This window comes from Zeus faber, assembly GCF_960531495.2.
Source record: "Zeus faber genome assembly, chromosome: 2".
NCBI lineage: Eukaryota > Metazoa > Chordata > Actinopteri > Zeiformes > Zeidae > Zeus > Zeus faber.
Genome location: NC_137189.1, coordinates 47,232,096 through 47,246,689, shown reverse-complemented (window position 1 = coordinate 47,246,689; position 14,594 = coordinate 47,232,096). Strand labels below are relative to the sequence as shown.

The window sequence follows — 14,594 nt, the reverse complement described above, 5'->3', positions numbered from 1 at the left end:
TCCTCCTCCAGGAGCCAAGTTGAAAACAAGAAGGGGGAGAAGAAAAATAAAAATAAAAAAAAATAAAAAGATGATATCCTCTCGGGTTTCCGACTTCGCGACGCGTTGCCTCCCCCTTCCCCGAAAAAAAAAAAAAAGGGGGGGTCTCGGTGGGTGAGGGGACGACCGGCGGCGGAGTCCGTCGCGGGGCGAGAGCTTCGGAAATAATTGATAATTGATCAGAGCGTCGTCCTCCTCCTGGACCCAGCGTAATCAGCTGGACCCGGACGATACCACTATCCCACCGGGGGAGGGGGGGGGGGGCGACCGACCAGCCCGAACCGCACGTAAACCGTGCTAAATCTTGGCGCGGCCTTAAGCCCTCCCTCCCGCCCGCCGAATTTCGATCCCCGGGGGCCGCGTTCGGCGGTGCGACGGCGGTGACCCCGGCGAAGGGGAGGACGGAGGGTCCGCGCCCCCCCCCCCCCCCCCTCCTCCACACACACCCCGTTTTGGACCGGCCCATTCGCGCGTCGCCTGCTACGACGTACGCGAGGCCGGTGTGACGGCGAATAGTGCAACACGTCGCACTCGCTCATCCTCGGTGTAAACGTTTATTTCTGTACAACGGTTGCCAGGGTGGCCGTCTAATATTACGGGATGTTTGGTAGAGACTTCACGCTCTTTACTGTAGTTATAATAAAATTTATATATATATATATATATATAAGTTATACATTTTGACAGGATTGGACCTGTAACTCCACACCCGTATCGACCCAATGTATTTGGCCACTCAAATGTCGAACGGAAAACGTGACGGTGGGAATGACCACATGAACGAAGCACTGAATGAATGAAAACCACATCACGTCGTGTGTTTTTTATGTTGTTTTTCTCCTGAGTCTTTGTTGTTGTTTTGTTTTCATTTCTTCTTTCGTTTTCCTCCAAACTGCAAAGCGCTGATCCTAATTTTTTTTTTATTTTTAAAAGCTTACCTTAATTAAGCACATTAAACGGTCGTGGCAACAAACCCTTGGATGTTAATTGATCATTTGAATGTGTTAAAATACAAAAAAAAAAAAATAGATCCGGCCTGACTCTCACTTGTTTTGTACGGAATCACATTAGAAACTCATCCGCTCCCTGCGCGTCGCTCCGGTTCAACCAGGTCACTGCTCTGACGTTTTGGGAAAACAACTCCGGAAAAAAAACGAACATCTTTCAAAACCAGGAGAGACACGGATTGCGGGTCCAGCTCAAAGCAGCGTGCGGGGAGTAGCGCCGCCTGGCGACGACGGCGCACATGGCAGACAACCTCGAACCTACGGTGGCCGAGAGCTCAACGTTTTTTGAGCCCCTGTCAAAATGACGGCGTGAGGCCAAAACCACCAAAGCAAAACACACGAATCACAGACACAGTCGTTCAGCACAGTGTTGAAAGGCTATGCGTCGAACAAGAGGCAGTGATTTTATTTTTGAAAAACAAAAGAAAAACAAAACACAATGATTCAAACTACAATATATTAAGTAAAACTATTATCAGGCAGATAGTAAATTCAGATAAATATGAAATTAGAGATGAGGAACCCATTCTCTACAGCGATGTCGACCCTGAAGTCCTCCGTCAGTTCTGGTACAGAAACAAAGGAAAGCAAACGAATGGGATATCTGAAGGTGGAGATGGGAAGAGGTTATATTACTCATCAGGCGTCTAAACTAGGGCCGCGAGCCCTTCAACCGAAAAAGCCTCGAAAATGAGGACAAAAAAAAAAAAAAAGTCTCTGCCGGCGCATCAACAGAGCAGCGCAAAAGCCAGGGAAAAAATAACAAAAAATTAAAAGAAAAATAAAGTAATCCACAGCACGAATAGCTTTACTGTTTTAAATGACCACTGGCCTAAAATCAAATTTAAGCCCTTTTCCATTTTATATATCCCCGACCACTCCTGATGATAGCTCACATTACTTTTAGGTTTTTACTGTTCTCCATCTCTGTTTTCTCGATTTTTTCTATTACCATTCAATTTTTCTCGGATTTGGAATATGCCAACGATACGGCAAGAAAGACGGAAGCACCATTACTTTAATACAAATCATGGCAAAATTAAATAGGTTTGACAAAAAAATAAGCCTGACCTAAATTGTCAGTGGCACCAGGAGATCATATTGAGGTTGGGTCCCCCCCCCACTATATTCAAATCTTCCCAAGCTCGAAAACAGAGACAAGAGCAAAAAAAACCCAACACGTGAGTGTGGATCATGCGTGTGCCGACTACTAAAATAAAAAAAGGGCTGAAACTGGATTTTACGCCGGTACAGCACGTTCCTTTAAAGAACATGGTGGAACACACGCACGAAAACAGAAGACGCCGGGTAAGTTGACAGATGAAAGAGCAGTGGTCCTTCAGTCTGTACTATAATGCAGAACGAGGCTGAGCCCCACGCAGCATGCCGGCATCGTACTTCTGTGCCGGAATACTTCATGTAGGACCTGTTTGTCAGTATACTTGAGTAAAATAAAGTGCCTTAAATAGCTGCTCGTCCATCTAAATACATTTCCTTTTTGCTGTAGGCCCCAGTGCATCAACAATTTGGTCCACGTTTCCCCCAACTCCAATTTTAACAAATGGTTTTTTCCTCTTCCCCCAACGCCCAAATAAATGGGTTTGTGCTAAGCCACTCGAGTGCCTAGTCGAAACAAAAGGACGACTCATTTCGTCGTCAATTTGAAGAGAGTTTAAGGTTCCGCACGAGACGAAAGCCGAGACGCGCCAGAGGCACCGTTTGAGTACCGGGGTCGGTTCCGGTCCCGTGGACCGCTAAAGAGCTGCTTCATCGTTATTACTTAATACATGAAAACCTTAAGTGCGGCTTGCATAAAAAGTAGTCGCGGTTGCACCATCCAAAAAAAGCTTTGGCAATCGATTTTTCGGAGATTCGCTCCAGAAAAACGACACATCCACCATTTAAAAGCAGTGATGCCTACTCTGCTGAAACGACTGCTGGCATGTAAAGGTCTTCACTTTCCAAATAAGTGTTGCTTCTGCCAAAAATAGTTAGCGGAGGGAGTTTTTTTTTTTTTATCAGCGTCTGAAATACCGACTGATACGTTTTAGGTAGCAAAAATACTTTCAAATAGGTTTCTGTCGTTTTAGCAGTGCAGTCCTCGGTCACTCGTCCACAGGCTGTTTTTGTCTTTGGTGGCGTTACCTGCTCTGCCTCCTGGAGCCCGTCCTCGAATCAGCGGCGACACGACGACGCTTCACCGGTAAATATCAGTCACCACAACACACAGCGGTTGACGAGAATCACTTATTTTCACCTTCCGTTTTCGATCCCAGCGACACTGAAGCACCGGGAGGGGGGGGGGGCTACGTATACACAGTTCACAGTTCTGGTAATGGAGGCGTTGGTGAGTACAACCGAGGATCATGGGTAAAAATTCCAATGAAACGAATGCACTAGCAGCGTGGTTTTTCGGAGGAGTCTGGGCAACGCTGTGCAAAGTGGCGTTTGGGTGATAGAGAGAGAGAGACACGGTGGGGGGTGGGGCTTCCTCTTTAGTGGTTAGGGTTGGGAAGAGGGGGGGGAGAGGGAGGAGGGGAGCAGGCTGTGTGTGCGGGAAGGTCGCGGGGGTCGCGGCTGGCGGGAGGCGGAGCCTTCCTCAGGAGACTCCGGCCCGGGGCTTCCTTCTTTAACCTCCGTGTCCAACTGGGCCGGACACTCGAAGTGGACACAGTGGAAGACCTGGAGAGAGAGAGAGAGAGAGAGAGAGAGAGAGAGAGAGAGAGAGAGAGAGAGAGAGAGACATTATTATTATCATCATCATTATTATTATTATTATTATTATTATTATAATTATTATATCATCATCATTATTATTATTGTTATTATTATTATTATACAGTGGTACCTCGACTTACGACTGTAATTGGTTCTATAAGAACGGTCCTATGTTAAAACAGTCGTATGTTGAAGCAATTTTTCCCATATGAATTATGAAATCATGAAGGGTGAAAATAAACAAAATACACAGCACAAAGACAGTAAATATGAAAAAAATATCCATAAGCCACCAACTACGTGCACACACCATGTAGGTCGCCTGCTGACTGACTGCTGACTGACTGCTGACTGGCCGCTGACGCGCCAACTGCAAATTTCCACGGTCGTATCTTGGAGCAGTCGGTCGCAAGTCGATACAAATTTCCGCGATTATCGCTGCTGGTATCTTGGATTAGTCGTAAGTAGATGCGGTCATAAGTCCAGGTACCAATGTATTATTATTATTATTATTGTTGTTGTTTCCTATCACAGAGGAGAGAGTAGTATCGGCCTTTTAAAATGATAAATGCATCTTAAATTGCGTTTTTCCAGTCTGGCGACCACATGTCCGTGCAGGGTCCCATTTGTTCAGTGTCTTGCCCAAGGGCAATTTGACGCGCTGCCGGGGATCGAACCAGGGACCCTCTGATGACTGGGCACCCCGCTCTCCTTTGCCGAGTGGGCGTAGCATTCCTACCTCGTTGGCCGTGTTGTGCGTCCCCACAATGCGGATGAAGGAAGCAGGCTGCTTGTCAAACTTCAGGGTCTGCCATGAGCTGCAAAGAAAACAACGTCTTAAGAAACATCATGTTTTACTCCAGCTGGATGTTGTGGGAGAATCAAACTTTACTCAGGCTGCTCTGTGAGTTTCTACCTGAATAGAGAATCCAAATCTCAGATGGCTCACTGGAGTAGACACATTCAATGCAACCACCTTGTCTGAGCACCAGGGGAGGAAGATGAGGGAGAGGAGGAAGATGAGGAAGATGAGAGGAGAGGAGGAAGAGGAGAGGAGGAAGATGAGGAAGATGAGGGAGAGAAGGAAGAAGAGGAAGATGAGAGGAGAGGAGGAAGATGAGGGAGTTGAGAGGAGATGAGGGAGAGGAGGAAGATAGAGGGGATGAGGAAGAGGAGGAAGATGAGGAAGATAGAGGAGAGGAGGAAGAGGAGGGAGATAGACAGGAGAGGAGGAAGATGAGAGAGAGGAGGAAGATGAGAGAGAGGAGGAAGATGAGGAAGATGAGGAAGATGACAGAGAGGAGGAAGATGAGGGAGTTGAGAGGAGATGAGGAAGATGAGGAAGATGGCAGAGAGGAAGAAGATGACAGAGAGGGGGAAGATGAGGGGGAGGAGGAAGATGGGGCTGAAGATGAGAGAGAGGAGGAAGATGAGAGAGAGGGGGAAGATGAGGAAGATGAAGATGACAGAGAGGAGGAAGATGACAGAGAGGAGGAAGATGAGGAAGATGAGGGAGTTGAGAGGAGATGAGGAAGATGAGGAAGATGACAGAGAGGAGGAAGATGAGGGGTAGGAGGAAGACCCACCGACACGACATCTTGGTGCGGTCCACCACCTTGGTCCACTGCTGCTGGTTGGTGGAGACCTCGATGTAGTAGCTGTAGGAGCGCTCGTCACAGTCCCACAGCAGCAGCCTGCACCGTCACAGCGTCCTCACGTTTGTTATTGTGTTTTTGATGCAACGTCTACGGCTCGGACACCGGTTCCCGCGTAACACTCTGGACGTCGCCACGCAGGTGAAATGAACCGCGGTTTATCCCGGCAAATATGAAAATGTCACTTCTGGAATTTAGCGATTTGAAAAATAATTCCGTAAAAATCACCGACTATTCCTTCAAGACAGAGCTCGGCAGGATGGAACCACTGATGACCACACCAACAACTGTAAACTCAACACAATATCCATACACAAAACAATATCCGCGAATAATATTATTCATATTCAAAATGCAAACGAAGGGTCTAAAACCATCTCTGTGGTTGTCTACGTCATGACATCAGACGACAGGCCTCAAAAGGCGGCGTTCCGCATGACATCACCTCAGGGAGCTGACGGAGTAGGGCTGCGCGAGCTGGATCACGATGGCCCCGGAGCCCAGCTGGTGGCAGGTGTAGCCCGAGTCCCAGTCGTAGTTGCGCGTGTCTCCGTTGAGCAGCGCGTTCCGGCTGCGACTCACGCCCTCCACCACGCTGGCACACGCCGCGATGGTCGCCACGTTCTCGGAGGGCACTGCGGTCGCCAAGGGAACGGGGCGGGGGACGACGGGGGAATAGACGGAGAACGTTGTTTTTTTACGCCAAACTTACGAGTTGAAACCAATTGATATCGGGCGTCAGTCAACGCTCGCATCAGCTGATACTTGATAAGAGAAGAAACTAGTCGGCTCCATTTTGAGTGGGCCGCAGGTGTATATGTTCACTTCTTTGAAAAGTCCAAATATTTAAATATGCACCAATCAGCCACAACATTAAAACCAGACCAGGCCACCTTCTTCCATTGCTCCATGGTCCAGTTCTGACGCTCACGTGTCCGTTGTAGGTGCTTTCAGGGGTGGACATGGGTCAACATGGACACTCTGAGCGCTCCCATACGCAGCAAGCTGCCATGCACTGTGTGTTCTACACCTTTCTATCATAGCACCATTCACCTTTTTCACCACTTTGTGCTACAGCAGTTCTTCTGGGGGATCGAACCAGACGAGCTAGACTTCACTCCCCCACGGGCATCAATGAGCCTTGGGCTCCATGACCCTGTCGCCGGTTCACCGGTCGTCCTTCCTTGGACACTTTTGGTAGGTAGTAACCACTGCATACTGGGAACAGCCCACAAGACCTGTGGTTGTGGAGATGCTCTGACCCAGTCGTCCAGCATCACAATGTGCTCCTTGTCAAAGTGGCTCAGATCCTGACCACGCCCATGTTTCCTGCTTCCAACACATCAACTTCAACAACTGACTGTTTACTTGCTGCCTCATATATTGCACCTCTTGACAGCTGCCACTGGAACCAGACGATCAATGTTATTCACTTCACCAGTGGTTTTAATGTTGTGGCTGATCGGTGTACATATCGAAGTGAAGCGAAGTGAATTTCCGATGATGTGCTTTATTTTGAAAACCTTTCCAACTGCCGCGAGTGGTTGTCATGACCTCATATCACGTCCCACACGTCACACCATCATGCAGTTGTCAGGTCGAATTAAAAAAGATCTAAAGTAATGGCATTCAATTGTCACTTGCTATGCTGAAGCTTTCCATATCAATATATAAATGCGTTTTAGGTAACTGCATTATTCATTTTGTGAAATAAAATGATGGTTCAAATCTTTGATTACGTTTGGATGAAGACTAAGGAATGAACGGGCACCAGCGGTAAGAACTAGAGCCTAGTTTGGCCAAAATATCGGCCGTTACTTGACTTTTTTTCACCACATCGGCAGTTATGCAGCCCATGGGTCCCGATTTTTAAATCAAGTTAAATAAAGAAGAAGAACATTGATGATTTATCCTGTACTCGTCTGTCTTGCACTACTTTTAAGTTACTCACCAAAATAATCACAGATGTCCAACTAGGGAGTTATAAATCCATCTATGTTTGTTTACATGTTTAGACACAGACACCGCTCTCCGAGCAGGAAATTAATTTGTCTAATTTGTTTCGGAAGCGATGATGCGTTCACTGGAACTCCAAAGAATATAAAAAATAAAAATGTCCTTTTAATATCATCTTTTACATTTTTTCATCTATCAAAAAGGCTCTTTGTGCGTTTGCTTTTATTTGATTGCTTAGAAGTTAAATGTTCTCAAACATAGATATTTGAATAAAATATACGTTTTTCAAATTGATCTTTGAAATGATTTTTATTTTTACTTGTTTATGTTTCACTTTATTTATTTACTTTCTTTTTTGTAATTATTTATTCATGCTTATTTAATTTTAATTTTCCCCCCCCCCCATTATGGACATTTTGAAAGGGGGGTATTGATGTCTGATGCTGTTGTTACTGATTGTATTGTTGTATTTTTGTTGTGGGAAGGGGGTGAAGAAAAAAACTCAATAAACATATTGTTTAAAAAGACCAAGAAGAACAGAGAATGTAAGCACACATTTCCAATTCAAATATGTTATGTGAAAAAACAACACTGAACGGTGCACGGTCACCCGAAAAACGTACCCACAAGCCCGTGTTCCAGAGTGAAGGAGTGGCTGGTGAACATGCACTCGAAAGCCACGAGGTGGAAGACTTTGTTGACGGTGTTGTGTGTTCCCACGATGCGCACGTACCTGGAATTAAGGAGCATTGTCAGCAGAGACCCGGCGACGGTAATTTAATCCGCCCAAACAAAACGTGACCTCTGCCTCCGCAAGCTTTTTGAAACGACAACCCCATAGTGACAGCTCAGGTTCTCGTCACGTGACGTGTTTTTATTGTGGGTTTACCTGCAGACCCGCGGGGTGAAATAGAGGTTCTGCCAGGAGCGGCACAGGTACTTGGAGTGGTCGATGACACGAACCCAGTCCAGTTCGTCCATTGACACCTCGAGGTAGTACGAGTAAGAGCTGAAAGCAACAATAATAATAATAATAATAATCATCATTGTTAAACTGTAGACACAGGTTTCCATTGCAATCTGCTAATAACCAACATCAACATAAGATAACAGTTTATCAGTTAATCCCCAGGGGGAAATTCAGGGGGCAAGAAACAGGGCAGTCGAGAAAGATGCTAATTAAATGAGATCAGAAACACATAAATGTTTGTACTAGGCTTGGGCAACTGGAACAATATATCAGCAACCGGCGATTGGCAGTTGATTTTTTTTTTTGTCCTTTCATTTTGACACATTGTTCCACCCAAATAAGTACACATCTATCTCTCTAACACAAGTTAACATGACATAGCGCTATGATAACTAGTAGCACTATGCCAACTATGGGCAAGTGGCCGTTGTTCTATAGTAAGTACAAGGTCAAGTGTTGCAGCATTACTAATAAAACATGCCATACAGTAGTAAAAGTAGTGAAAATCATATCCAGTTAAGACAGCAGTGAAAAGTGGCAAGTAGTAGGCTACTAGTAATAATAATAATAATAATAATAATAATAATAATAATAATAATAATAGTAATAATAATATAAAACTTGTAATAATAACAATAATAATAATAATAATAATTAAAAAAAAAATAATATAAAACTAATAATAATAATAACAACAATAATAATAGCAGCATCAAAGAGGGTCAAGTCAAAGAGTGGCATACGGTGATACCATCTCACGGCATCTCACATCTTAAAAATGACTGATACGTATCGATATTAACATAAATATAAGATTATTAAAAAGCTAGTAATTTAATATCAATGCTCTGAATTGGGGTGGGGCTTCTCACCGGCTATCCCGGTCCCACAACAGGAGGCGGATGTGGTTGATGATGGAGGGCTGGCCCAGCTTGACCTGGATCCCGGCCCGGCCGTCCTCCTCGATGGGGTGCCTGGAGAAGCCGTGGTCCAGGTCGTAGTTCTGGGTGTCTCCGTCCAGCAGCGCCGACTTGAGCTCGCCCTTCACCACCTGAGCTCCAAACTTCATGGTGGCGATGTTCTCCTCAGGGACTGAAGCAGGAAACAACAACACAGACACACAGACGGACGGACACACACGCACGGACGGACAGACGGACACACATACAGACGGACGCACGGACACACGCACGGACAGAGAGAGAGAGAGAGAGAGAGAGAGAGAGAGAGAGAGAGAGAGAGAGAGAGAAAATGACTGAATACGGGAAGGATTTACTAATTGAAGTAACTCAATACACAGGAAGACAGACAGACAGAGATGGAGAGAGATCAACAGACAGGGAGTGAAGGACAGACAAAGAGGCCGACAGCCAAGAAGAGAAGGTCAGACGGACCGGAAGACAAGGAAGGACAGACAGGAGGAGAAGGACAGACAGAAGGACAGACATACAAGACACACACAAGAGTAGGACAGACAGATGAGAAGAGAGGAAAGGACAGACAGCAGGAAAAGAAGAAACGGACGGGCAGACAGACAGAGAGCCAGACAGCAAAACAAAAGCAGCCAAAGAGGCGGGGGGCAGAACTGACTGAGCATGCCGCGGTAGTTGAGGTCCATGTCGCGGCTCTCGGAGCGGGTCTTGATGGCGTCCAGCAGGTCGTCGGGGCTGAGCAGCCGGGACGGCCGCACCACGTTCAGCATCTCCGTGAGGCTCATCAGCGGCAGCCGCACGGCCGCCATCACCTCGGGCGTGTCGTCGCCCTCCGTGTGCTGCCGGCACCAGCGGCACAGCGCCTGGAAGATCTCCTTCTCCGTGGAGGCAAACGAGTCGCGCCTCACCACGGTCAGCAGGGCAGCCTGTGGGAAAGTACCATGAAAAGAGTTTTAACTTTTATTATTCAAAAATATATACTTTTTTTTCCAGTACCCACATGGACCACTAGGGGTACACACAACACTGGTTGAAAATTGCTGGACTGGAGTATTCAGTCATAGTACCGTTACACATTTTATAGCAGTGATTCTCAACCTCTTTTCATATCAAGGACCCTCAAATTGATACGCATTCGGTCACAGCCTCAATTAATGAGATTTAGTCTCTAGGACCCGAATCGGATACGATTTTTTCTCATATTTGATTTACATTTGTCTGTACTATAGTCACAGAGATAACAGTGAAACTATGATGAAAAGTCATTATTGTACATGCTCTAATGTACAATTCTTTAATTGTATATTACAGAATGCCCCCCAGGGGGCCTCTGGGGGTCGCCGGACTACATGTTATTTATTATTTTGATTGGCTAGCAAATCATAGAATTCAGCTATTCTATTACACCCATGTTCCAGACTAGTATTCTGGACAAGCAACCCCTTCAAAAGTGGCAGGTTCACCGGCCCGCATCACTGGCCAAAGTGCACCCCAGGGGGCCAGAGTGGTCCAGGCCTATCTCTACCTTGGAGAGGGTCAGGAAACCGTCGGACCTCAGCACTTCGGGGGCGTGTCTGTCCATGTAGGCGCAGCAGGCAGCACTGAGCGCGCTCAGCGAGTAGAGGCTGGCGACGTCAAAGACCAGGCAAACATTATTGGTGTGCAGGACGGTGCGCAGGAACTCCGAGGTGGAGTCCTCCAGCGGCTGCAGGCCGTAGCGGTGGGCCAGGCCGAGGAAGTCCAGGACAACCTCCTCCCGGGCCGAGCTGAGGCTGGCGCGGCCCGTGTAGAGGTAGTGGAGCAGCATGGAGAAGGCCTCGGCTCTCGTCTCCTCCAGGCACACCTCCGCCTGGGGCTGGGACTCCTTCATGCCACCGTACAGCAGGGCCCTGAAAACACACCGCCTGGAGGCTTACTCTGGGAACGCCAAGAGAGTTAATCCGGGCAATCATAAATTATATTTAAGAACTTTAAATTACCCGTTCCACTGTGATATATCAGTTCATGGAGGCTCTCATCCAAAGGAGATTATTTATTTCATCCACAACATTTCCAGCATATTTTTCTAGTGACACCAGCTCTGAACAACATGATGACATTTCCAGGGTAACTTGAAGTACCTCCCCACATGACACGCAGGTTTTCCAGTTTTGCTAGTCCTTGATTTGACTGACTTTAAAAAGTGAAACTCAAGTACCTTAAGGACCTTGTGTGACCCCGACTGATGCCTATCAGCTGTGGTTCAAGTTCAAGGACTAAGAACTTTTTATTCACTGATATGCTTAATAAATGAGATTTTTCATCACGTTGTTGTTCTTGCGATTGTGGTGATGCCCAGACAGAAAGGTTGCACATAAAACCGACAAGTTTTGGTTGTAATTTTAAGATTTGGACAGCTTTTTTTCTCACCCTTGTTGGAGGACAACTTACTGGCACATGGCAGAGCACAGAAAACAATATTTAGTTAAACTGTACAGTATACAGATAACATTACGTCGTCAACATTTCTTGTCCAAAGACAAGAACAAATAAGTGCATTTGTCAATAGTACTCAAACCAACTGTTCATCACAGCTTTCAACAGGAACAAATAACTATTTTTCGAGTCAACAAATAATGTTATTATGCATACCTGAAGTAGTGACAGCGAGCTGCCAGGATCACACGGTGAGCCGGAAACCGCTTTTCCTCCACAATGAAGGTGACGTCGCTGTACTCCTCGCCCGGCACCAGTGCCCCGAGCTGCTCCGACAGCAGGTGGATGTGGTCGATCTCCGACACGGAGGCCAGCGGCCGCAGGGGGTGGCTGTTACTCATGATTCGCGGGTGCTAGACACACACCTGTCGAGAGACCAGCGCAATCACAATGAGCATCCATATTATTTGCCCAAATACATTTGGACGTACATGTATTTCGACTTGGCATCGGTTGGCGCACTGGGGCCCGACGACAGCGCTTTCCCAGTTGCCCCGGGCAACTGATTTGGGTCCCTGTCAACCATCTCACGCGCTCTGGTTGCCTCATCATCAACTATAGCCGAAGAATAACGACAACTGTGTTTTTCGAAAGAGAACATTGAAATACTGTAAGGATTAGGACAATTAACACCTCAGCTGTGCAGTCGTCATTGCAAAATAACCTCCAACCCCCAGGGGTGATTAGGTCTTATCTTTAAGAGGATTCTCTTGAAATAATCTATGTAATGACTTGATGGCTGTCTGCACATTGTCCCTTACACACTAAACAAACAGTTACAGAATAAAATAATAAGCTTAAGCGGAATATGACTTAAATCATTTGATATAAATCATTTTCTAACTAGTGCGGCCAGAAAAGAGCTTCCGCCAAGACAACATAGTCCACAACAACGTAGCTGTCGGTGAGCGACGCGAGGGTGCGTGGAAGCAGGAGGACCGACGGTTGCCAATGGCAACGGCCATTATCAACCGATTTATTCAGAAATAACTGGCCGCTTGACCGCCGCCGTGGAATCCAATCGGAATCCAACGGTGTGACCAAGCAATTTAGGCTTAAGAAAACGAAAACAATCCCACTCTCAATGAGACCGGTTCCGTTGACACGCAAGACAATAAAAGAGAGGGAGGGTGAGTCCGCGGGTGAGCAGGTCTCTGACAGCAGCTAGCCTGCTAGCCTGTTAGCCTGCTAGCTTGTTAGCCCGTTAGCCCGTTAGCCTCGCGTTGTTTACTTCTGTCACAGACCGACGAGCGCGTCCTTCCTCTGTTCCCTTCGCGTCTTCTCCGCGTCCCTCCCGCCTTCACTCCATATATTCACTCCGGGGAGGGGGGGGGTCGGGCTGGCGTTCGCGTACGGCCGCAGAGCGCCGCGCTGCGCAGACAAACCCGACGGGAGGGGAGGGAGGGAGGGAGGGGGGTGGCGTCGGAGAAACCGGAAACGGAAGCCGGCCCGCCACCTCCTTCCGGCCGGGCCCGGCGTCCCGGCGCCGCGCCAGCGCCCCCTGCAGGTGGCGCGACGGCGCCGCCACCGATCTGCGCGCCGATCCCGCTCTCCTCCCTCGGCTTCGCTCTTATTCCGCCGTCGGTGTGTTCGCACCTGGCGGCCGGTTCCTCCTCTCGGCGGGGCCCGGGCGGTCGCAGCCCGACGGTGGAGGTCGGGCTCGGGGTGGGCTTTCCCGGTGACACCACCAGAGGGCGGCGACACAGCGCATCCATAAGGCCAATGTGGACGCTTGAAGAAAGTCCTTGTTCAGTGCAATAATCACTGTTTTAACCTCTTCACTCCAGAAGTACATTTAGGGGGGGAGAAAACAACAAGGCAAAGTGTTTTAAATGCGAAATGTTTTAGGCGTTTGATGATGGAGGGAACGAGGGCGCCGGCACGCTCCGTAAACCCATTGCGCCTCGTCTCGGCAGGTACAGGTGTGGTCCTTGGGCATGGAGGCTCGTCCTCCAGGGCGGAAAAGCAGATCAGACGAAACGGCACCGGGACGGGGGGGTGAGAACATGGCGGGTTTTGGGTGGGAATCTCACAGACTGCACGGCTCCGCACGCCGCTCCGCACGCCGCTCCGCACGCCGCTCCGCACGCCGCTCCGTAGCTTCTGTCGGTGGGGGGCCTCGGTGTAGAGCCCCGGCAATGATTAGAGATCAGTTCCAAATGGGCTGGAATTGATCAGGATTCCTCTTTTCAAAGTTGACTTTCTGGATGCGTTGAACATCTGGGTGCTTTTTGTCGTGGTTCGATGGCGGGGAGGAACCGGTGTGTTCTGCCCACTTGAGAATCATGGGACAATATGAATTATGTTCAGCCCCAATTAACATTTACATTTAGTCATTTAGCAGACGCTTTTATCCAAAGCGACTTACAAGGGAGAATAACATTCAAGCTACAATTAAGGTGTTCACTGTGCACTATAGTTTAGAAAGTTTATAATTCACAGGCCTTTCAAGGCTGCAAATGACCAACAAATCACCGGCACAAACCCTTCAGTCGGGAGGTCGGAGGCCACAGCCCATTTCCAAACTGTGGGTTTTTTTTGACAACTTCCTTAAATTGAAAGTAAAAGTCTGGCGCACACACACACACACACACACACACACACACACACACACACACACACACACACACACACACACACACACACACACACACACACACACACACACACACACACACACACACACACACACACACACACATTTTGGACGGCCCAACGTAGACCTGTTGCGAAAGATATTTGTTGAGTCGGAGGTGATTTTAAACAAACATAGGTTCAAACAGACACGGGTACATTTTGTACTATGGAAACCAGTCAGTACAATTCAACCCTTTCCAAGAAT

General features: G+C 47.6%; 1 protein-coding gene across 2 annotated transcripts; it reads right to left on the bottom strand.

Moving 5' to 3' along the window:
- Positions 1-1,423: 1,423 nt before the first annotated feature.
- Positions 1,424-13,141, bottom strand: btbd9 (BTB (POZ) domain containing 9). 2 transcript variants are annotated; one of them, XM_080020236.1, is made up of 11 exons: positions 12,984-13,141; positions 11,909-12,117; positions 10,803-11,166; positions 9,936-10,203; positions 9,218-9,437; positions 8,265-8,384; positions 7,999-8,108; positions 5,865-6,054; positions 5,351-5,458; positions 4,504-4,582; positions 1,424-3,728 (listed from the first exon to the last, which is right to left on the bottom strand). In XM_080020236.1, the coding sequence occupies exons 2-11, from the start codon at positions 12,091-12,093 to the stop codon at positions 3,549-3,551; spliced, it is 1,824 nt and encodes a 607-aa protein (XP_079876362.1). In that variant the 5' UTR covers positions 12,094-12,117; positions 12,984-13,141; the 3' UTR covers positions 1,424-3,548. The 2 variants fall into 2 exon arrangements, with proteins under 2 accessions (XP_079876362.1, XP_079876363.1); XM_080020237.1 differs by having other exon boundaries at positions 12,997-13,141.
- Between the last annotated feature and the right edge of the window lie 1,453 nt (positions 13,142-14,594).

Excerpts from the sequence above, each read along its gene's own strand:
- btbd9 (XM_080020236.1), bottom strand. The coding sequence starts at position 12,093 with ATGAGTAACAGCCACCCCCTGCGGCCGCTGGCCTCCGTGTCGGAGATC. Across the intron at positions 9,438-9,935 it reads CAACTACCGCGGCATGCTCA|TCCCTGAGGAGAACATCGCC; the intron begins GTCAGTTCTGCC and ends TTCCTGCTTCAG. Across the intron at positions 3,729-4,503 it reads CGCACAACACGGCCAACGAG|GTCTTCCACTGTGTCCACTT; the intron begins GTAGGAATGCTA and ends CTCTCTCTCCAG.